Below are 23,705 nucleotides of genomic sequence, written 5' to 3' on the forward strand. Positions count from 1 at the left end.
GAATTTTTAAAAGGTAAATTGTGAACATTTAGTATGCAAATTATGTATAAGTCCACCTTGCAATGTGGACTCGAGTCCACAGAATAATTTGCGGTCCAATAAAGAGTAGTCTGAGTTGATTGGGCTTGGATCTTGTTATGGGTCAAATTGTCACTCGTAATAGATTCGTAGGTTAATTGTATCAGGTAATAACATTGGTTCACTCTTATAGGCAAAATTTACGGTGGACCAAGGTCCATATAATAATATGTTCCATGAAATAAGTACCATTTTTATAGGGATTATTTCTCGACCTACTGGACTATACTCCGGTCTATTCTAACCAACCGATCTACTCCCGTTACCGATCGACCGACCTTCTAGATCCTCAAGAGCCGGTCCGAGGTCAGCCCAGATCTCGACCTTAGAGCTCGGAGTGAATGGGACGAGCACAATACTTCGACATATTCCTTAAGTTTAAACCCTGTGACTTTGCGATGCCTAGCTCTCGAGTACAGGGCCCGCCTTTGGGCCCGTGCATGCTCGCCACGCGGCCGCCATGCCGGTAGCCCGACACTTGTCCCCTGACAGCCTATTATACTGCATTTAATGTCACGAGAAGGACTTTTGGTAGTTTTCTACATATAATAGTCAAGGAGCTCGAGAACCTCTGACCCACTGTTCCTTACTTAGTTACTTATAATGAAAAATGTAATATTTTTAAGGACAACTGTAATACTTTTACATCTTTTCATCAAAAGTATTACATTTTTTCTTATAAGTAATGTTGGCAAATGTTTATTGCTTATAAGGAAAAATGTAATATTTTTAATCAAAATGTGAAAGTGTTACATTTTTATTCAAAAGTATTACACTTTCCTATATAAGTAATAAACATTTTATTCATTATTAATATTACATTTTCTAGTATAAATATCACATTTAATCTTGACTCAATATGTCTCACAAATAAGAATCGGTGAGAAGACCTCACAAAGTTTTTGCCTTGCTCGTATTGAATATTCAAAGTCTGGTATATTCGAATATATAGATGAATATATATTTTATAAAATTAACTTATATTATATGTTGTTTTCGCAGTGACTTCCTTAGCTTGTCCAAAGAATACATTCCGCAATCTGCAATACACAATCAACCATGTTCCCACTACAACGTAACATGCACTGCATGCTTTTCAATTCTCGAAAACAAATTTTCTTCACGCCATAAGTTGTCAAACTTCAGTACAGTAAATTATAATTAAAAGTTTTGTCAAACATAACCTACACCATCTATAGTCTCTACATGTCAAGCTTAAGAAAATATACTTTGTGTTTCAGCTAAATATGACTGACTGAGATGTTCAGAATTGACAATTATCCCGGGCTCGAGATCGTCCAGTGTATAATAGATTTGGAGGAATAAAGTGTTTTTGTAAAATTGATTGAAGTCGATCGACTTATAACTTCAGATGGTTAAGGTAGGGAGTTTAGACATCTAGAGATCACACTTAAAACTTTCATATATTTTCGTTGACTACATCATCTTCGAGGCAGACTGCTCAAAGGCATGTGTCATAACCTAATTTGTAACTGCCTAACGTTTTATTGCTTTGTAAATCTTGTAGTCCCTAAGCTAAAAAGGAGTCGACATTCTACTGAAATTAATAAATATTGTTTCTTGCCGTTTCGAGCTATCAAGAACTACTCTCATTTTTTATATCCTATTTTATTTCGCCCCTCTATTAGGGTTGTAACTCTGTAAGATTTAATTTGAACCAACTTAACACTTTACATATATTAATTCAATAATGTTGTCACCAAGTGCATTAATATATTTTCTCATTATTTTTATTAACAATCCAACAAGAAATAATAGGTCAACTCATTACAAATTAGATAGCTAGAAAATTAGCCAACTAGCTAGGAACATCCCATTCTTACAAACTTTTCTATCTAAAGTCTTACAAAATTAGATAGCTAGAAAATTAGCCAACTAGTCAGGAACATTCCAGCCTTACAAACTTTTCTATCTAAAATGTTTAAATAATGCTTGACTTTTTATTCACAAAAAGTCATAATTACACATTGTCAAATTTTCTTTCCCTGAAGGTTGAATCCCCAACCCTAAAGATCCCGATACCCGGGTCCAACACATACTGTCATTGTCAAGATTCAAACTTTGGTCTCTTTTCTCAAATACTGTCTACCAAATCAATGAACTAAGTCCGTGCGGACTAGACATTCTCAAATTTATCCAATTAAACGTTGTGTTTCTTCCTAATTAAAATTTAAAAGTCTAATTTAATAATTTTATCTGTATATTTATATTTTATATTTATAGACTCAAGCATTTAAACCAAAGCAAAAAAATATTTGAGAAACTATTTTTTTTTACAAAAACTAATGCCCATAAATTATAAACGATAATATTACAAAATTTTATATGAATTATTTGGATGAATGATAATGGGTTGAAATATTTGATTTAGTAATGCCATCATATAGTACAAAGTTTGGTACAATATAAGTAAAGTTGAAAATGTAAATACAAAAAGAGGCATAAGAGAAATGGTTACACAATAGAAGAAAAAGTTGGCGCACATGGAGAAATGATCAACACGGCGCTTGACTTTTCTGGTTTTAGTCTTTGAGGGGGAAAGATTGATACTGCGCATCGCGTTTCGCATAAAAAGATAAATTCAAAGAGCTGAGAGATCAGAGATGAATGGGGAAAGGAAGAAATCTTCCAACAAAACTCCCAGCAATTTGGCGGGTATAAATTGGGAAAAACCAGAAAACATCGCAAACTTCGTCTGTTCAGAAACAACATTAGAGTTTCCAAGAAAGTGAACAAAAATTTCATTTTTTTTAAATTTATTTTTTGTCGTGTGGGTTTCCCTATCGAGTATAGAGTTAAAGGCTATAATCCAACCCGAAACCCACAAAGAAAATCAAGAATCCATTTTTTCCCCCCTCTTTGCTTCTTCCAGTTCTTCGTCTGTCTTAGGTTGTCGGGCTGGATTGGAGAATTATAGGTTTTGGGGGCCGAGTTATGATGGTAGCGGTTTAAGTGGTTGACTGGAAATGGGGAATTGCTTTGGAATTGGATCCGAGATTGCTGACCCTAGCCGGAGCAGCACTACCCACCGCAGCTCTTCTTCACCTAGACCTTCCACTCCAGGTACTACTAAAACTACTTTCTTTCATTAAATTTAGAACATATTTCCAATTTGGGTCATGTTTCTTTATCTGGGTATTGATGAATTTCACGTTTTCCATGTTTTGCCTGCATAAAAAAGACAACTTTTTGAACTTTGTGGTTGGGTTGGGTTTACCATGTGGTGGTTGGGTTTTGTTTTCTCTTTTTGGTGTTTATGAGTAGGTATAGACTATAGAAACCGTTGATTGTAGTTTGGATAGAGACAATCAAACATGGGAATGGGAATTTAGTGTTGGATTATGTTTGTTGTTGTGATCCCTGTACAAGGGTTCTTGTTTGTCTTGGGTTAAATCATAGTTACTTAGCTATTAACATTGGGTGTTAATGTGTTATGCCTATAGCAACTTCAAGAAACTACAGCAATGGTGCTGCTACTGCATTTTCGGCGACGAGCAGCAGTGCTGGGCTTAGCCGGTTTTCGACGGCAGGGAGTGAGGACACACATGTAAATGGGGAGATTTTGCCTATGTCGAATTTGAAGACCTATACTTACGCGGATTTGAAGGCTGCCACGAGGAATTTCAAGTCTGACATGGTCCTGGGAGTGGGAGGTTTTGGGACGGTTTTTAAAGGATGGGTTGACGAGAAGACATTCGCGCCTTCTAAAATTGGCAGTGGAGTGGTAGTTGCGATCAAGAAGTTGAACGAAGAAAGTATGCAAGGGTTTGAGGAGTGGCAGGTACTATAATTCACGCGATGTTAAATTCCTACTTTTGTGAACCTATCTATGGTGGTGTTAATTCATTGGTGCGATTTTTGACACTTAAAGGAGGAAGACTAGGGTGGTAGAATTTTCACGATTGTCTTCTAAGTTTATACCTTAGGTAAAATGAATTGTCTATTCACCGATATTTCTTCTTGGATGCTCTAATGATATGATGGATGTTTAAACATTTGAAATGCAGTCCGAAGTAAATTTCTTAGGAAGGCTTTCACATCCTAATCTGGTTAAACTGATCGGGTACTGCTGGGAAGATAAAGAGCTGCTACTCGTCTATGAATTTATGCAGAAGGGAAGTTTGGAGAACCACCTTTTCCGAAGTAAGATGTGAATTGCGGGCATTTGACAAAGATGGAACTAATAATCGATGCAATGCACTAAATGGTGTTTCCCTGTTTTTTAGGGAGTGCTGTTGTTGAACCACTTTCTTGGGACTTACGGCTCAAAATTGCAATAGGAGCAGCACGGGGCCTAGCTTTTCTGCATACTTCAGATAAGCAAGTGATCTACAGGGATTTTAAGGCTTCCAATATTCTTCTCGATGCAGTAAGATTCTACGGTGACTTCATTACTTGTACTAGTCGTTAGAGTATATCATATATCTGTCTAAGACAAAAAAGAACTGCTAGAGCAACATCTGAGCTTTGTCGAGAAGCACTTTTGCACTTATCGTTAAACATTTCGGTCTAATTTCAGTCCATATTTGTAATTAGAAGTCGTTTGCTTTTCTTGTCTCAATAGAGAGACTGTGGACATGATTGGTGAAATGCAGAGGAAACAAGCAAAATTTAAAATCTTTGGTTTAATGGTCTCATTTAGTTTACCGGTTATCTGATTCCCATTTTATGTATTTTCTTTATCTTGGTGAAGTTATTGAATTCTGTGCTCATTTCGAGTTTGTAGAATTACAATGCAAAGATATCAGATTTTGGATTAGCTAAAATGGGGCCTTCAGGCGGGCACTCACACGTTACAACTCGAGTAATGGGCACATATGGCTACGCTGCACCTGAATACGTTGCAACAGGTGAGTGGTCGTTACCTCATATTAGAAGTACTGACAGAACCCCGACTCCCCGAGTCTTTCTTTACCCGGGGATATGTCTAAATTCATCCTATCTTATTTTGTGTGGAGCAGTAACAATTTTTGACGGACTAAAAGGTTTCCCAAGATTGTATGAATTTATTTTTGTAGTTGAATTCTGCTTGAAATGCCTTTTGACACTTCTAAACTTTGAACTCAACTAGTCAAGGATATGTGTGTCCATATCTGATAAAATATAGTTAAAATGATACTATTTGACTTGTGTCAATGAGGGATAAAAATACGCAATTTCTTAATCTCTCGAGGCAGTCTATCCCCTGCTGGACTACGAAGAAAACTACCGAAACTGATAGCATTCATTCTATATATATTACTACATGAATGCAAACAATCTACTCCCAGACATGCCTGGATGACGGTGTAGTAGTTGCGTGTGCATTCATGTAGTAGATTGTGTGCATTCTCACCTAAGGCATGATTCTCATATGATCCTCGATTTATATATATATTGATTCAATTGTTATTTTGATATCTATAGGTCATCTATATGTGAAGAGCGATGTGTATGGCTTTGGTGTCGTCTTGCTTGAGATGTTGACCGGCCTGCGAGCACTCGATACTAGGCGACCTAGCGGGGAACATAATCTGGTGGACTGGAAGAAACCCATGCTCTCCCAGAAAAAGAAGTTGAAGTCGATAATTGATGCTCGAATGGAAGGCCAATACTCGACAAAGGCGGCAATGCAGGCTGCTCAGCTTACTTTGAGATGCCTGGAGCAAGAACCGAGAAAGCGGCCTTCGATGAAAGAAGTGGTGGAAATTTTGGAGGAGATTGAAGGTATGGAGAAACCAAAGAAGTCAAAAAGCAGCAGATCCGGGCATTCTCAATCATCATCTCATCACCGTAGGCCTTCACCGAGACACCGCCCAACTTCACCTGGCCGCCCGAGCCCCCGTGGCGGTGGCGCGGCTGGACCAAGAAGATGACAATACGTAAGTAGGCAGATCCCTTGTGCGTACCGACAATTTGGGCCTGTCTGCTGAAAACGTGATTTACATCCTCCCAAATGCTCCTATCGAGTCGGGGTATGGAGGCTCTTAGGGTCAGAAATTCAACCTTTTGGGCAAGAGATTAAAAAAAAAAAAAAAAAAAAACCATCCAAAGGAGTTAAATTCAGCAGTCTGTTTTTGTGTTAATTGTTTCATATTTTGTTGTAATTTTAAAAAGAAACAATCATTATTTTCAGAATGTTTATTTTTTTGCAAAATTTTGTATTGGTTCTCACCTCACATTTCAGGGTAGTGTTGTGTGGAATGATTGTATTTGTGAATAATCATTTGTGCTGTGTAATGTGCAATTCTTTTCTCTCTTTGGATCAGAAGAACTGAGACATCATCAATATCATCTTATGTTTCGAGATTCAATCATAGTTTTGTTCTTTTGGGATCTAGTGATCTACTATCTAATAAAATGGAATGGAAGTAGATGTCAAAGGCCCGTTTGCTAAATAATTAGCCTATCAGTCAATTTTGGCTTACTTAACCACTATTAGTTGTTTGGTTAATAAGTTTTTTTAACTCCAAAATACTAAAATTCAAAAGGTTACTTAAAGCAGTTTTTTCAATTAGCTTTTTGAGAAAAGAAACTATACCAAACAGCTATCAGCTAACAGCTAATTTATCAAACAACTTTCTACAATCAGCCAATGTTATCAACTAATCATACCTTCTAACCCAAACAGCCAACCCAATCAACCAACAGCCATTTACCAAACAGGCCAAATGGTGCTTTTCCTTTCCTTATTGCTTCCACCAAAAAAAGTCTGCCCACCCCAATAAACATGATTATCCTCTTGGCTTGAGCATTTTGAATAAAAGTGCACTTTTTGAGTTTTCTTGTTACAAATTCCATATATTCAACCTTAAATTAATCATGACAAATTTGACTAAAATAATAAGATAATAATGTTCAACTAACTTACAATAGTATAAAGTAAAAAGTGGTTAAAGAAATTCCTATAAAACGCGGATGGCTCAGTTCAGTTGGTAGGCTAATTTTACCAATAGCAGTCAAGGGAGAATTTACCTAGAAATAATTACACCTCTCATATGTGAGACTTCCATGGACTAGGGTATACCTTGCAAGGTGTACCTTAGTCCTAAGCGACAATAAATTGTGTATTTTTAGTATTGAAATCGTGAATTTTCAGAATTTAAATTGTGTCTCTAAGTTAAAACACAGACATTTGTACTAAATTTTAAAAAAGATTGAGTATGTTCGATTCGCACATGACATTCGGAGTCGGAATGAGAATAAAATACTTGATAATGGTAATGAGTTTTGGTGAAAACATTTTGCATCATTGGTAGTAGGGTGGAATTGGAATTATTACCAATATTGCTGTTTGGTTATGTATGGTATTATAATGGGAATAAATGTTTTATAAATACAAGAACAAAAAATCAAGACAATTTATTCTAATATAAAGACATCCAAAGCACCGATATAAACAAAAAAAAAATAAAAAACAAAACTCTAAAAGCACTAATCCAAACTTAAAAAGCAAATTACCAATTAGAGGCAAAAACTTGTGTGAGACCGTTTCATGGGTTTTAATATATGAGACGGGTCGAATATTTGTTTAATGAGATCAACGATCCGACCCATTAATCAAAGATTCGACCCGTCTCACGGATTAAAACCCGTGAAACAGTCTCACACAAGTGTTATCCCCAATTAGGAGGAAGAATAATGGAACGAAACCCTTATTTTATTAGGGAATGAGTTTTCTAATTAAGGGAGTAATCAAATCACATAGTAGTGCCAAAGACCTTGTGATCGAGTAACACCCGATGTCCCGGAAAACACTCTCACATGGATGATGGGAGTGAGTTCAAGCCTCAGTGGAGGCAACTGTTGATTCTTTGTGCTTTAGTAGGATACTACTCTTTAACAAGAGTCTTCTATAAACTTGTCAACCAAATACACCCTAAATAAATTGTGAATACAAAATAAAGTAATCAATTACATATATGATTGTATTTTTTAGTATTGGAATTGATTGGAGTATTTGAAATGAGATTGTGAATACAAAATAAAGTAATCAATTACATATATGTTAACATTGTGCGTTCGTAGTATACAAATTGTAAATTTTTAAAAGGTAAATTGTGTATGGGTTCACCGTGCAAGGTGGACCCGAGTTTACATAGTATTATGGACCCTGAACTGAAACAACGAGTTACAAATTCATACTCATAATGTACAAAATTTCATAACACAAAATACAAAAAATCACAATACAAGACACATAGCATATCATAGCACTATGGACACAACTGAATTGAAAAAAATGAGGTACAAAATTTATACTCGTAAAATTTAGAATTTCATAATAAAAAATACATACATATGTTATATATTTATTTATCTTTTAAATTTGATTTACTTACATAATTTTTTTTATAGCCACAAGAACAAAATAAAAAAATTCATAATATAAGACACAATTATTAATTTAACACAAAATACATACATATAAAACATGATTCATAGTTTAATGTGAACCCGATCCATCTTACCAGGATTGCTCTTGTATGCCCATAGTGTGTGGATCTTCGTCTGAATCATAATTTATCCGAAAGTTCTTATCATTGAAATTTCAACCCACTCCCTATTCACTATCCATTATTCACACACGAGTTTAACAATTCCAAGAAATTAACTAAAAATGTTTTTAAATTGTTGTCATCTTTGACTCAAGCCAAACCGCGAAGAAAAGTTTTCGTTTGTTTTCCCTTTTAAAAATCATTGACCCTTTTATTCTCAAAAAAAAAAAAATAATAAATAAAAATCACTGACCCTTTTTCTGCAGCGTGGAGAATCAATGGGGAATTGCTGTTCTTTGTGTGGATCCAACACTGCTGACGCTAACTCTACCACCACTTCTTCCAGCATCTCCTCACTTTCTTCTTCTTCTTCCACTCCAGGCACTACTTTCTTCCACTCAATTTATTTACTTCTTATATTCCCATTTTTGATTTTTCATAAATTTACTACTTTTCCATGTTTTTGTGATTTATATTGTTGTTAGTTGTTTAAGGTAGGGAGAACTGTTGGTTGTGGATCAGATGGCACTAATCAAACATGAAGGCTTGATTTAATTTATTGTCAGATCAAGCGTTTACCACTTAGGATTAAGCCCTTTATTATTCCACCTCCCAAACACAATAATTCCCCATCCTAGCACCAACTTCTTAAATATTATTGCTGAGACTCGAATCCGTGACTTCTAATGTCACTTGTTAGAATCAATGGCTTACCACTAACACCAAAAACTATAGCTACTAGCGAATGCGTAATTTTATTTTCTTATACCAACCACCACACATTTTCAACAGGTTGGGTGCTGGACTTCCCTTTAAACCCTTTATCAACCTCTGCTCAACAATTCCCAGCCACCGAGTGCTAAACAGTCCTTACCAGTTACCGGCCGCCCAACATTTATTTTGTTGGGAAGTTTGATTTTTATACTGTAGAAGAAGAAAGTGAAGTCAAACATCATATCTGATCTATATGCTTTTGTTTCCTTTCAAGAAACCTTTGTTTTTTTTGGGTGTAAAGAAACCTTTGTTTTTGCTGATTAATGAAAATGTTAATTTATGTTTGTTGTATTTCTCCATGGGTAACTTGCACAAATTATTGGTTTTTAGAGCACAGCCATATGTACTTGACGATTTACATTAATGTTTGGGATATAGGGATCTCGGAATGTAACACTTCATCTTGGGTCACAAGCAGAACCTCTGGCTATAGCCAGCTTTCAGGAGCAATAAGTGAAGCCACAAAACCACCTTATTATTATTATTTTGATCGACTTTTTGGAAAGCAAAACCGTAACTGCTTATGTTGAATGTGTTTTGCATATAGAGACACCAAATGGCAAAAGCAGTAGTGGTGGCTATAGCCAGTTCACGAGCGTGAGGACTGGAGACAGCGATATATGTGTGAAAGGAGAAATTTTTCCTGTGTCGAATTTGAAGATTTATAGTTTTGGTGATATGAAGGCTGCCACGAATAAATTCAGGCAGGATACGATCTTGGGGTCGGGAGGTTTTGGAACAGTGTATAAGGGGTGGGTCAATGGAAAGACGCTTGCACCATCTAAATATGCCAATCGGATGTGCGTTGCTATCAAGAAATTGAGCCCCGATGGTTCGCAAGGGTTTGAGCAGTGGCAGGTACTATAATCTAGACATTATATTGTTACTCGCATATATATTATCAGGTGTTCTAAATCACTAAATGGATGTGTATTTATTTCATTTCAAGAACAGTCAGAAGTGAACTTCTTGGGAAAGCTTTCGCATCCTAATGTGGTTAAGCTGATAGGGTATTGCCAGGAAGATGAAGAACTTCTACTTGTCTATGAATTTATGCAGAAGGGAAGCTTGGATAACCATCTTTTCAGAAGTAAGTGTAAGCGTATTTACCTAAGATGAAGTTTCTAAAAAAAAAAAAACTAAGATGAAGTTAATAAATTAAATGATGCCGTTGAGTTAACCAATTTGGCGTTTCCTTGGTTTTAGGAGGTGATGCCATTCAATGGGACTTGCGGCTTAAAATTGCTATAGGAGCAGCACGGGGCCTAGCTTTTTTGCATACTTCAGAAAGGCAAGTTATCTATAGGGATATGAAGACCTCCAACATTCTTCTTGATGGGGTAAGATTTCATCATCTCTTCATTAGAATATCTATATATCTATCTATATATATATATAGATATCTGCTTAAGGCATGAACAACTGTTAGAGAAACGTCTGAGTATTTGCAAGACACACTTATAAATAAACTATGATAGAATGGCTGCAGAAAATCTTCTAATCATGGTTGCAGTAAGCACTATGCACTAGTCGGGTGGTGGAGGAGTGCCTATGCGGCTAACTAAAAAAAACAGGGCATGTGCGTGGGTGTATATATGTCATATATATATATATATATATATAATTTAGCCGAGTTAGGCGCTAGGCCATTGCCTAGGCAGCCGCCTAGGAGTGAAATCGTCATGGTCTAGGGGCGCCTAGCGCCTAAACCTATTTTTGCAATAGTGCTTCTAATGTCTTTCTAGGACAATAGGACATAGGAGTAGTGAAATGACACAGCAGGGTGTGTGTATTTCTTTATCTTGAATTCCATGATTGTTTTCAATTTGTAGAATTACAATGCAAAAATGTCGGATTTTGGGTTAGCTAGACTAGGGCCTTCAGGTGAGAATTCACACGTTACAACTCGAGTGATGGGCACAATGGGTCATGCTGCACCCGAATACGTGACAACAGGTTAGTGGGCACAGAGCATTTTGTGTTCATATATGTAGCAAGAGTTTTTCGCACTTCTGGTCCCACAAGTATTGTGGCACTAACGATATTGATCCACAACTTTCAAAACTTGCATAATTGGTCCATGAGTATCAATTTCTTAGCGCAAATGGCCCTTCCGGTGAAATCTCTGCAAAAGGAAAAGACCATTATACCCTTGCTATAAAGGGGAAATATTTTTCCGGGACGGAGATTTCACCGGAAGGACCATTTGAAAGTTGTGAATTAACATTGTTAATGGTACAATACTCATGGGACCAAAAGTGTGAAAAACTCTATATAGCAACTAGCAAGTTTGAAGTATTTTCACTGTGTTTATGTTTGGTGTGTGTAGGCCATCTATCTGTGAAAAGTGATGTGTATGGCTTTGGTGTCATCCTGCTTGAGATATTGACCGGCTTGCGAACAATTGTCCCTAGCCGACCTAGTAACCAACATTTTTTGGCGAAATGGGTGAAATCCATGGACCTCTCTCAGAAAGGGAAGTTGAAGTCTATAATGGATCCTAAAATGGAAGGCCAATATTGTACAAAGGCAGCGTTGCAGGTTGCTCAGCTTGCTTTGAGATGCCTGGAAAATGAGCCTTGCAAACGGCCTTCCATGAATGAAGTTGTGCAAATTTTGGAAGAAATTGAAGCCATGGGAAACCAACATACTTAAAAAAGCAGTTCATTTGTGAGACATTCTTTGTTTATTTTATTTCTCTATTTTTTATTTTTTTTTTCAAATTCTTGTTTTTCAAATGTACAAGTAATTCTTTTTATTTATTTCTAAACAATAAAGATTTTTTTTGGATAATAGTTTAACTTGTCCAAGCCACCATGGCATTGGAGCTGGACTGAGAAGATGACATCTATATGATTGTTTCATATTTTTGTTGTAATTCTGAAACAATCAAATTACAAGTTTGGCATCCTAAGACCTATTACAGAGTTTGTATATGTTGAACATTTCATCAAATTTTAAACGTTTACATGTAGTTGTTACAATATATAAAAGTTTTAGTTTCAACTATAACGTTAAACATGTTGTTTATTATTATTATTATTATTATTTTATTAATAATATAATTTAAAAATAAATTACATTGAAATTAAAATACTATTTAATATTTTTTTTACTTAAAATTTATATTGTAAAATATTTTACGAATATTTACATAAATACAAATAATTTTATTTCAAAATTTGTAAAATAAATGGACTAAATGTGAACATTTTAAATTTTGTAATATCTTAAATTAATATATATATTAATAAAAGAGATTAATTGTTGAAAAGAATTTTATATTGATATAAAAGAAATAATTTTTTTTAAGTGATCTGAATTTTGAAAGTGAAGAGAGAATTGAAATTACTGCCATCGTTCCTGGCTTTCGCTTCTACGGAGTATATATTAGTGCCCCTCAGTTTTGAAATTTTGGAGAAGTGAAAAACTGAAACAATGAAAATGGGAGAAATAAATATCGAGGTAAACGGCACCTCATGTCCCCATGTATTTATGCTTCACTAGTAGAGGAGAAATGGTTAAGAAACAACTAGGAAGCTTGTTGGGAAGCTAGCAGTCAACATGAGTGAATGTAAAGTGTCCGAAATTTCTTTAATCTTTGAAATGTCAACATACTCATGAATCAGACACTAATTTAGCAATTCCATGAAATTAACTAAAACTATGTATGTTTCTCAACCTTTTTAATTGTCATCATCTTTGAATAAAGTCCAACCTTGAAGAAAAGTACAAATAGTTTTGTTTTCCCTTTGAAAAACCAATGACCCTTTGTGTAACGATCATTGTAGCGTGAGAGAATCAATGGGGAATTGCTGTTGTCCTTGTGGTTCCAAGACTGCTGACACTAACTCTTCCACCACTTCTTCCGACGTCTCCTCAGCTTGTTCTTCCGCTCCAGGTACTACTTTAGTTAAAATTTTTGTTCAATTTCCATTCTTGGGTTTCCATAAATTTCATATCTTTCCATGTTTCTGTTCTTTGTTATGCTAATTATAAAACATCTTTAATCGTTACTGTGTGTGTTTTTGCTTTATATTCTGGTTTTGTTGTTTAAGAACCGAAGAAGATCAGACAAGAAGTGTTGGCTTGATTTGATTTCTGTTGTTGAGAAGTTTGATGTTTTTTTTCTTGGTAATTTGTAGAAGTAGAAAGATAAATCAAACATCTTCATGCCCTTGCTTCCTTTCAAGAAACCTTAATTAGGTTGTTTTTGTTGATAAATGAAAATGTTACCAGCAAATTTTAAGTTATGTTTATTGTGTTTCTCCATAGGTAATCTATATATACAAATTATTGGTTTTTAGTCATTAGGTCACATCCATAATTACTTGTGTTTAACATTAATGTTTTGGATATAGGGATATCAAAAACTAACTTTGGCAATACTACATTTTGGGCAAGAAGCAGAGTTTCTGGCTACAGCCAGCTCCAGATTTCAGGAGCTAAAAGTGAAGACTCAAAACTATTTTATAATACTGCGTAATAATTATTATATTTTTTAAAGTTTTGGAAAGGGTATAACTGCTTATGTTGAACATGTTTTGCAAATAGAGACACCAAAAAGCAAAAGCAGCAGAACTAATGTGAGCAGCAGCACTGTTGGCTATAGCAACTTCACAATAGTAGGGAGTACTGGAGAAAGCAACAAAACATGTGTGAATGGAGGAATCTTGCCTGCACCAAATCTGAAGATTTATAGTTTTGCTGATATGAAGGCTGCCACAAATAAATTTAGGTCTAACATGATCTTGGGGGCGGGGGGTTTTGGAGCAGTGTTTCAGGGCTGGATCAATCACGAGACACTTGCACCGTCTAACTCTGCCTGTAGGATGAAAGTTGCTATCAAGAAATTAAACTCTGACGGTTCACAAGGATTTGAGCAGTGGCAGGTACTATCATCCAGACGTTGTTCATACTTTTTATGATACAGTATCTTCTCTTTCTGCGCACTTTTAGAGGGAACAACTACAAATGCAACCGTTACACATGTATAGATAAACTAGTCACAGAGGTGAAATTTGTCACAAGAGACCAAGGATTGAGTCTCACCAGCAGTACTGTGGGAGCAACAGCTCAAATGAGGGGAGAGTCCTTGTGCTCAATTGTTGCGCCCGCGGAAGTGGGATAGATCAAATTGCAACAATAATTTGAGAAAGTAAAAATAAATGAGGCACAGATTTTACGTGGAAAACCCCTAAACAAATTAGGGTAAAAACCACGGGCAAGGGTAGAAGAATTTCACTATGAGAAAATAGGAGTTACAACAACTCTCTAACTAACAAGGAGAAAACAAGGATAATTCTCTCTTGCTAGGAAGGAGAAATACACTCAACAAACTCTCTAATATCTCTAGTATATGAGGGAAGAATAGAATGATTTGGGATGACAAGAATGGCAAATGACCTCCCTATTTATAGTTGAGAAATTGGGGTCATTTTGTAGTTAGTCCAAAGTTTAGGGACCAAATAATAAATATTTTGGTAGGTGCCTAACTCCATGCCTAACCCTTTTTGACTTGCCTAATTCTTTGTCAATTGTTGATATTTGCCTAATTATGGCTGCTGCAACATTCTTTGCCGACAATCTCCCACTTGAAGATTAGATTGTAAAAATCATATCTTCACACCATTCTTTCTACCTTGCACTTTCCATGTCGCTTATGTCTCTATCAGGCCACAGGAAGATCGACACCAAGTAAACTTATCAACATTGATTACCTTTGTTAGGAAATCTGCTACGTTGTCCGTGGTATGGATTTTCTGCAAATCTACTATCCCTTCTTCCACCTTCTCTCGGATGAAATGGTATTGCACTCGTATGTGTTTCGTCCTTGAATGAAATGCAGGATTCCTTGCTAGATGCAAGGCACTCTGACTGTCACAAAACAAAGAGACAAACTCTTGTTTGTGCCCGAGCTCCTCCAATAGCATTTTCAACCAAATTGCTTCTTTACTGGCTTGTGTAGCTGCTACATATTCTGCTTCTGTTGTTGACGTAGCCACAACTGCTTGCAGTTTTGAAACCCAGCTTACAGCTCCACCAGCAACTTTGAACACATATCCTGTCGTAGATTTACTTTTATCCAAATCCCTTGCATAGTCAGAATCCACATACCCGTTGATAAGAAAGTCTGATCCTCCATAACATAATGCAACATCTGAGGTCCCCTTGATGTATCTTAGGATCCTCTTCACACAGTTCCAATGCTCTCTGCCTGGATTCGCCATGTACCGACTAACTACTCCCACTGCTTGCGCAATGTCTGGTCTTGTACATATCATAGCGAACATTAGACTCCCCACCGCTGATGCATACGGTACTCGAGACATCTCCATCCTCCCTTCTTCATTGCTAGGACTCATACTTGAGGATACTTTGAGATTAATAGGAAGAGGGGTAGAAATTGGCTTACAATCTTGCATGCTGAAACGTGACAAGATTTTCTTTAAATAATTCTTTTGAGAAAGCCAAATCTTCCTATTACCTCTGTCTCGGTGAATTTGCATCCCTAGAATCTTGTTTGTTGGTCCCAAGTCCTTCATTTTGAATTCCCTAGCCAGTTGTGCCTTCAATTCATCAATGTGATCTTTGTTGGGGCCTGCGACCAACATGTCATCTACATACAACAGCAATATAACAAAGTTATCTTTTCCAAACCTCTTGAAATATGCACAAGGGTTTGCATTCAGTCTGTTGTATCCAAGGCACATGATGAAGGAATCAAATCTCTTATACCAACACCTTGGCGCCTGCTTTAAACCGTACAGAGATTTGTTCAACCTGCAAACCAAGTTCTGATTCTCTTTGTCTTCAAATCCTTCAGGCTGGAGCATATATATCTCTTCTTCAAGATCTCCATGAAGAAAAGCCGTTTTCACATCTAGCTGCTCTAGATGTAAGTTGAATATAGCACACATCGCCAAAACTACACGAACTGTTGTTAGTCGAACCACAGGTGAAAATATTTCATTGAAATCAATACCTTCTTTCTGAGCATATCCCTTCACCACCAGTCTTGCACGATATCGCTCCACTTGATCGTCACCATTCCTTTTGATTTTGAAGACCCATTTGTTACCAATTGGCTTCCTTCCTTGTGGTAGTGGCACAAGTTCCCATGTATTATTTTTATGGAGAGCTTCTATTTCTTCCTGCATTGCTGTCGTCCATTGAGAAACATCTGAGCTGTTTATCGCCTCCTGAAAGGTTGATGGCTCATCATCCTCTGTTAGAAGGCAGTATGCAACATTCCCTTCCATAACATAATCTGAGTGCCAAGTGGGACATCTTCTTTCACGGTCTGATTGACGAGTTGTTGGAGCTCTAGAGCGTTCTGGTTCTGGTTCCTCGTGCGCCGGTTCTGCTTCAGAAGAATCTTGTTCAAATTCCTCCTCTACCTGTATCTGAGTAGTTTCTGGCTTTTCCTTTTCCGTGCTATCATCAATTTCTCCTCTTTGTAGCTTATCCTCTACAAAGATAACATCCCTGCTGATGACAACTTTGTGGGCAGTGGGATCCCACAAGCGATACCCCTTTACTCCATCAGCATACCCCAAGAATATACATCTCCTGGACTTTGGATCCAACTTTGTAATTTCTTGGGCATTGAACATTGCATAAACAATGCTCCCAAATATATGGAGGTCTGAATAATTAACTGGCTTACCAGTCCACATCTCCATTGGTGTTTTCAGCTCGATTGCAGTTGATGGAGCTCGATTCACCAAATAACAGGCGGTAGTGACTGCTTCTGCCCAGAATGATTTTTCTAAGCCCGCAGCCCTCAACATTGCTCTTGTCCTTTCCAGCAAGGTTCTGTTCATCCGCTCTGCCACTCTATTTTGTTGAGGAGTGTATGCCACCGTGAACTGCCTTTTGATGCCTTCCTTCTTGCAGAAGTTATCAAATTCCTCACTTGTATATTCCCCTCCATTATCTGTCTTGAAACACTTGATCTTCTTTCCGGAATCAAGTTCCACCCGTGCTTTGAAGGCTTTGAAAGTCGCAAACACATCTGACTTTCTCTTGATAGGGTACACCCAGCATCTCCTAGAGTAATCGTCGATGAATGAGACAAAATACTTTGCCCCTCCTAGGGATGGAACTGGTGCTTGCCACACATCAGAGTGAACCAATTCTAGAATAACCTTGCCTCTAGAATTTGATGTACTGAATTTAAGACGATGCTGCTTACTTGTTATACAATGCTCACACAAAGGAAGTGATACCTTTGTTAACCCCGGAAGTAGCTTTTGCTCCAGAAGAATCTTCATTCCTTGTTCTGACATGTGCCCAAGTTTCTGATGCCATCGCAGCGTAGAGTCTGGACTACATGCGGCAACCGATGCCTCTGCTTCTTGCAAAGTCTCTCCCTTCAGCATGTATAGATTTGCAGCTATCTTCTCCCCTTTCATCACCACAAGCGCTCCTTGGAAAATCTTCATGACTCCTTTCTGTGTTTTAATCTTGGTTGCACTATTATCCAATATTCCATAGGATAATAGATTTTTCTTCAAGCCCTTCACGTGCCGCACATCCTGAACAGTTTGGACTGTTCCATCGTACATTTTCAGCTTGATGGTTCCAATGCCGATAATCTCCAAGGCATGATCGTCGCAGCTGTACACAGATCCTCCTGAGATTGGTTCATAATGATGGAACCATTCTCTCCTTGAGGTCATGTGATATGTGGCTCCCGAGTCTATAAGCCATATATCCGCGAACCTTCTTCTGCCTTCCCTGGCTATTGATGCTTCACAACAAAGAGCACTTCCATCATCTGAGGTACTTGCAACATTTCCTTGAGGATTGGAATTTTGAGGTAAATTCCAACAATCTTTCTTCAGGTGACCCTTCTTTCCACAGTTGTAACACTTTAAATTCTTCTTACTTGATTTTGATCTACCACGACCACTGCTTTGGCCACGTTCTGTTGACCTTCCTCTCATCACCGTTAACGCCTCTGCCTGTTGTAGATTGACTTGTCTGTCCTCCTTGTTCTTGCGCCGACTTTCTTCTTCAAGAACCGCAGCTGCAACATCATCGAAGATTAGATAGTCTGTAAGGATGTTGTTTGTTAAGTTGATGATGAGCTGATCATACGAATCAGGTAGACTCTGAAGTAGAAATTCCGCACGCTCCTGTAGCTCTATTTTACAGCTTAGAGATGTAAGCTGGGAAAATAGAGTATTCAGCGTATTTAAGTGTTCCGTCACTGAAGTAGATTCTGACATACGAAGAGTATATAATTTCCTCTTGAGGAAAATTTTGTTGTGCAGTGACTTGGCCTCGTACAACCGGAGGTGATCCCAAATCTCCTTGGTCGTCTTCTTCTCCTCGATGCTTGACAATACTCCATCTGCTATCGTCTTCTTCTCCTCGATGCTTGACAATACTCCATCTGCTATTGATAGGTATTCCTCGATGCTTGACAATACTCCATCTGCTATTGATAGGTATAGATCTGCCATAGCATCCTCGTCATCTGCTATTGATAGGTATAGATCTGCCATAGCATCCTCGTTCATCTCGCTTGATAGGTATAGATCTGCCATAGCATCCTCGTTCATCTCGCTCCATTTTTTGTCATCAGTAAAATCCACCGGCCTTTCACTGATAGCCGCTAGACAATTGTCTTTCCTCAGGATAGCCTTCACCTTCAATTTCCACAATGAGAAATTTTTTCCATTGAATTTTTCAATCTCAAATTTCGCTGCCATATTGTTCTTGAAACAAATTCTGAACAATATATCTGAAGGCTCTGATACCAATTGTTGCGCCCGCGGAAGTGGGATAGATCAAATTGCAACAATAATTTGAGAAAGTAAAAATAAATGAGGCACAGATTTTACGTGGAAAACCCCTAAACAAATTAGGGTAAAAACCACGGGCAAGGGTAGAAGAATTTCACTATGAGAAAATAGGAGTTACAACCACTCTCTAACTAACAAGGAGAAAACAAGGATAATTCTCTCTTGCTAGGAAGGAGAAATACACTCAACAAACTCTCTAATATCTCTAGTATATGAGGGAAGAATAGAATGATTTGGGATGACAAGAATGGCAAATGACCTCCCTATTTATAGTTGAGAAATTGGGGTCATTTTGTAGTTAGTCCAAAGTTTAGGGACCAAATAATAAATATTTTGGTAGGTGCCTAACTCCATGCCTAACCCTTTTTGACTTGCCTAATTCTTTGTCAATTGTTGATATTTGCCTAATTATGGCTGCTGCAACATTCTTTGCCGACATCAATGAGCAAAAGTCTAGTCTCTGTTGATCAGTTGAGTCACCATGATTTACTCCTCCACAATCTTGTCGGGCTAGGGTGTGTGGGTGTCTGGGGTGGGGGATTCCACCTTTTGTCACAAGATAAAGCTAGTGTTGCATTTATATGAAATGAAATACTTGTGTAGTAACATTCCTCAATGATGGACATAAGAAATTAATTAAAAACCTTGTAGCCACTTGCCATTTATGTATAATCTCAAACTGATAATTAGTGGTTGCTTAGTAGATATGACCTACCAAATTTGTTGATTATGCTCATACATTTCCTAGTCAATTCTGGGTTCAATTACATGTAATGAACATTTTCATACCTTATTTCAATTTTTGCTGGGTGCACTAAATGGATGTATATTTATTTCATTTCAAACACAGTCAGAAGTGAACTTCTTAGGAAGGCTTTCACATCCTAATGTGGTTAAGCTAATTGGGTACTGTCAGGAAGATGAAGAACTGCTACTTGTCTATGAATTTATGCAGAAGGGAAGTTTGGAAAACCACCTTTTCAGAAGTAAGATGTGTACTGATGATGACATTTAACTAAGATAGATGATACATACTAAGAGATGATGCGATGCACTATTTTGGTGTTCCCTTGTATTTTAGGCAGTGCTACCATACTTTCTTGGGACTTGCGGCTCAAAATTCTAAAAGGAGCGGCACAGGGGCTCGCTTTTCTGCATACTACAGAAAGGGAAGTTATCTATAGGGATTTCAAGGCTTCCAACATTCTTCTTGATGCGGTAAGATTCTATCATGTCTGAGTATTGTTTTTTTTTTTTTTGAATACAACTGACCGTATTACAGTATAGTATTCGAAATACTTTGGTTTGTTATATGTCACTTTGTTTACCCGTTTACCAGTTATCTGATTCCCTTCCAAGGATAAACTATAGTACGAGTGGCTGTAGAAAATTTTCTAATGTGCCTTTCTAAGAGGAATTGCATGCTCTTAGAGCTTCTAATTAATGTTTTTCAAAGCAAAAGGCTGGCGATTTGTGTCTAAAGTGATTCATGTAATTACTATTAAATGTTAAAGTGCAGTGCATGTAACTAATCAATTGTTTTGAGCCAACAACCTTTCTACTTGTTATTCATATTTCATAAACAGAGAGCACTGAATGACACAGGATTTGTGTATTTATTTATCTTGACAAAGTTCTTGAATGTTGTGCAATCGTGCTCTTTTCTGTTTGTAGAATTACAATGCAAAAATAGCAGATTTTGGCTTAGCTAAACTGGGCCTTCAGAGGGGAACTCACACGTTACAACTCGAGTAATGGGTACACGCGGTTATGCTGCACCTGAATATGTTGCAACGGGTGAGTGGTGGTTTTTAATGCATGATAGAAGTGCAGAGTATGTGACGCAATCGCTAAATATATGAATATTGATAATATTGAATTGTTATTTTGATGATATTTATAGGTTATTTATATGTGAAGAGCGATGTGTATGGCTTCGGTGTTGTCCTACTTGAGATGTTAACCGGCTTGCGAGCAATTGATGAAAAGCGACCTAATGGGCAACAAAATTTGTTGGACTGGAAGAAACCCATGCTCTCTCAGAAAAAGATGTTGAAGTCTTTAATGGATGCTCGAATGGAAGGTCAATATTGTACAAAGGCAGCATTGCAGGCTGCTCAGCTTGCTCTGAGATGCCTGGAAAATGAACCTGGGAAGCGGCCTTCAATGAGAGAAGTGGTGGAGATTTTGGAAGAAATTGAAGCCATGGAAGGGAAGAAATCAAAACACTCAAAATAAAAAAGCAGCAGCTGATCTCAGTATCCTTCTTCATCTTATTGCAATACACATCCCACCTAGCTGGACCCAGAAGATAGACATCTGTTACTGTATATAATATGTAAGATTGAAGGTGTTGCATGGTTGGAATTTTTTCTCAAAATTCGAATAAATCAAATATAAAACTTTTTCAAAGACATGCGGTTCATTTCGCTAGGAGCGTCCTCGCTGGCTCAAACCCAAGGGCTTGAGGTTCGAACCACGACCTCTCGGCTGCAAGTGTAACTCTCTTACCACTTGGACTGCACAGGGGCCAGCACATTTTATACTATAGATAGGGATTGATTTTAATTTTTGGTCCATGGACCATCCAAAGGAGTTAAATTCAGCAGTCTGTTTTTGTATTAATTGTTTCATATTTTGTTGTAATTTTAAAAAGAAACAATCATTATTTTCAGAATGTTTATTTTTTGCAAAATTTTGTATTGGTTCTCACCTCACTTTTCAGGGTAGTGTTGTGTGGAATGATTGTATTTGTGAATCATCATTTGTGCTGTGTAATGTGCAATTCTTTTCTCTCTTTCGGATCAGAAGAACTGAGACATCATCAATATCATCTTATATTTCGAGAGTCAATCATAGTATTGTTCTTTTGGGATCTACCATCTGAGAAAATGGAATGGAAGTAGATGTCAAAGTGCTGCTTTTCCTTTCCTTAATTGCTTCCACCAAAAAAAGTCTGCCCACCCCAATAAACATGATTATCCTCTTGGCTTGAGCATTTTGAATAAAAATGCACTTTTTGAGTTTTCTTGTTACAAATCCCATACATTCAACTTTAAATTAATCATGTCAAATTTGAGTATAAGATACGGAGTAATAATGTTCAACTAACTTATAATAAATAAATAGATGAAGAAAAAGTGTTAAATTAGTTCTATAGCAATTAGGTCTTTTAATTAATTACACAAAAACTCAAAAGAAGTCCATTAAACAGACAAAATATTGTAATTAGGCCTTATTATTACTTATATATTCAGCAAGTTACTATTGACGTGGTGTTAATTAGATTACACGGGCCATTCGAATGTTTATGTAGATCCTATGTGTATATTTATTTTATTTTTAATTTTCTTAGAATTAATTTTTTAAATTCAACCATACTATTTTTTTTTATTTTAAATTTTGTTGTTTTTTAAAAAATGCAACCACATGTCGTCGACAGCCAATGGTTGTTACCGTGACGGATAGCCACAATAGACTAGATAGCCATAACTGTCTTAAATATCTATGAGACAGAATCTAAATATAATGAAGGCAACAACCAATGGTTGCCTTCATAGCTAGGAAGAAAACGGACATGATCGGCTACATTCGAGTAGTTTATATATTCAATCAGTATTTGTAATATGTAAAAGTAATATGTATTATGTTAGAAATGTTAATTTTTTAAATGAAATTTTATATCTAAAATTAAAATGATTTTGTATTATTCTTGATATGAATAATACAATATATACTCTCCGTTTCTATTCTATTTTTTTACTCCATCCTTATGTGCGTTGTTTTGTTTCATTTACTTTCTTTTATTTTGTATCAATAGAATTACAGCTCTCATATATGAGACTTCATTTTGACTCTATTGTATGCCCATAGTGTGTGGATCTTTGTCTGAATCATAATTTCTTCGAAAGTTCTAATCTTTGGAATTTCAACTCAATATCTCTATTCACTATTCACACACGAATTTAGCAATTCCAAGAAATTAACTAAAAATGTTTTTCAATTGTTGTCATCTTTGACTCAAGCCAAACGTAACCGCGAAGAAAAGTTTTCTTTTGTTTTCCCTTTTAAAAATCACTAACCTTTTTTGTGTAGCACTGTAGCGTGAGAGAGAATCAATGGGGAATTGCTGTTCTCTGTGTGGATCCAACACTTCTTCCAGCATCTCCTCACTTTCTTCTTCTTCTTCCACGCCAGGCACTACTTTCTTCCACTCAATTTATTTACTTCTTATATTCCCATTTTTGCATTTTCATAAATTTACTTCTTATTTTTGCATTTTCATAAATTTACTACTTTTCCATGTTTTTGTGATTTATATTGTTGCTAGTTGTTTAAGGTAGGGAGAATTGTTGGTTGTTGATCAGATGGCACTAATCCAACATGAATGCTTGATTTAATTTATTGTCAGATCAAGCGTTTACCACTTACGCTTAAGTCCTTTATAGGCCTCCCAGGCCCTGTTAAATATTATTGCTGAGACTCGAATCCCTAACCTCTTGTACCACTTGTTAGAATCAAGCACTTACCACTCACGCCA

The 23,705-nt window shown here is 36.7% G+C and overlaps 2 protein-coding genes, 1 long non-coding RNA gene and 1 pseudogene across 3 annotated transcripts; 3 read left to right on the forward strand and 1 right to left on the reverse strand.

Moving 5' to 3' along the window:
• Positions 1-2,577: 2,577 nt before the first annotated feature.
• LOC116013782 (probable serine/threonine-protein kinase PIX13) lies at positions 2,578-6,367 on the forward strand. The gene is made up of 6 exons (XM_031253712.1): positions 2,578-3,162; positions 3,543-3,880; positions 4,107-4,242; positions 4,326-4,468; positions 4,826-4,949; positions 5,506-6,367. The coding sequence occupies exons 1-6, from the start codon at positions 3,066-3,068 to the stop codon at positions 5,952-5,954; spliced, it is 1,287 nt and encodes a 428-aa protein (XP_031109572.1). The 5' UTR covers positions 2,578-3,065; the 3' UTR covers positions 5,955-6,367.
• Positions 6,368-8,706: 2,339 nt separating this feature from the next.
• On the forward strand, positions 8,707-12,228 carry LOC116013784 (probable serine/threonine-protein kinase PIX13). The gene is made up of 7 exons (XM_031253713.1): positions 8,707-8,957; positions 9,729-9,803; positions 9,898-10,208; positions 10,305-10,440; positions 10,557-10,690; positions 11,183-11,306; positions 11,680-12,228. The coding sequence occupies exons 1-7, from the start codon at positions 8,855-8,857 to the stop codon at positions 12,003-12,005; spliced, it is 1,209 nt and encodes a 402-aa protein (XP_031109573.1). The 5' UTR covers positions 8,707-8,854; the 3' UTR covers positions 12,006-12,228.
• A 691-nt stretch (positions 12,229-12,919) lies between these two features.
• Positions 12,920-14,581, reverse strand: LOC116013786. Its single transcript, XR_004097277.1, has 2 exons — positions 14,403-14,581; positions 12,920-14,318 (listed from the first exon to the last, which is right to left on the reverse strand). It is a non-coding gene; the product is annotated as an uncharacterized LOC116013786 (long non-coding RNA).
• On the forward strand, positions 13,029-21,924 carry LOC116013783 (annotated as a pseudogene).
• The last annotated feature ends 1,781 nt before the right edge of the window (positions 21,925-23,705 follow it).

The sequence above is a fragment of the Ipomoea triloba genome, chromosome 3 (assembly GCF_003576645.1).
Source record: "Ipomoea triloba cultivar NCNSP0323 chromosome 3, ASM357664v1".
Classification (NCBI taxonomy): Eukaryota; Viridiplantae; Streptophyta; class Magnoliopsida; order Solanales; family Convolvulaceae; genus Ipomoea; species Ipomoea triloba.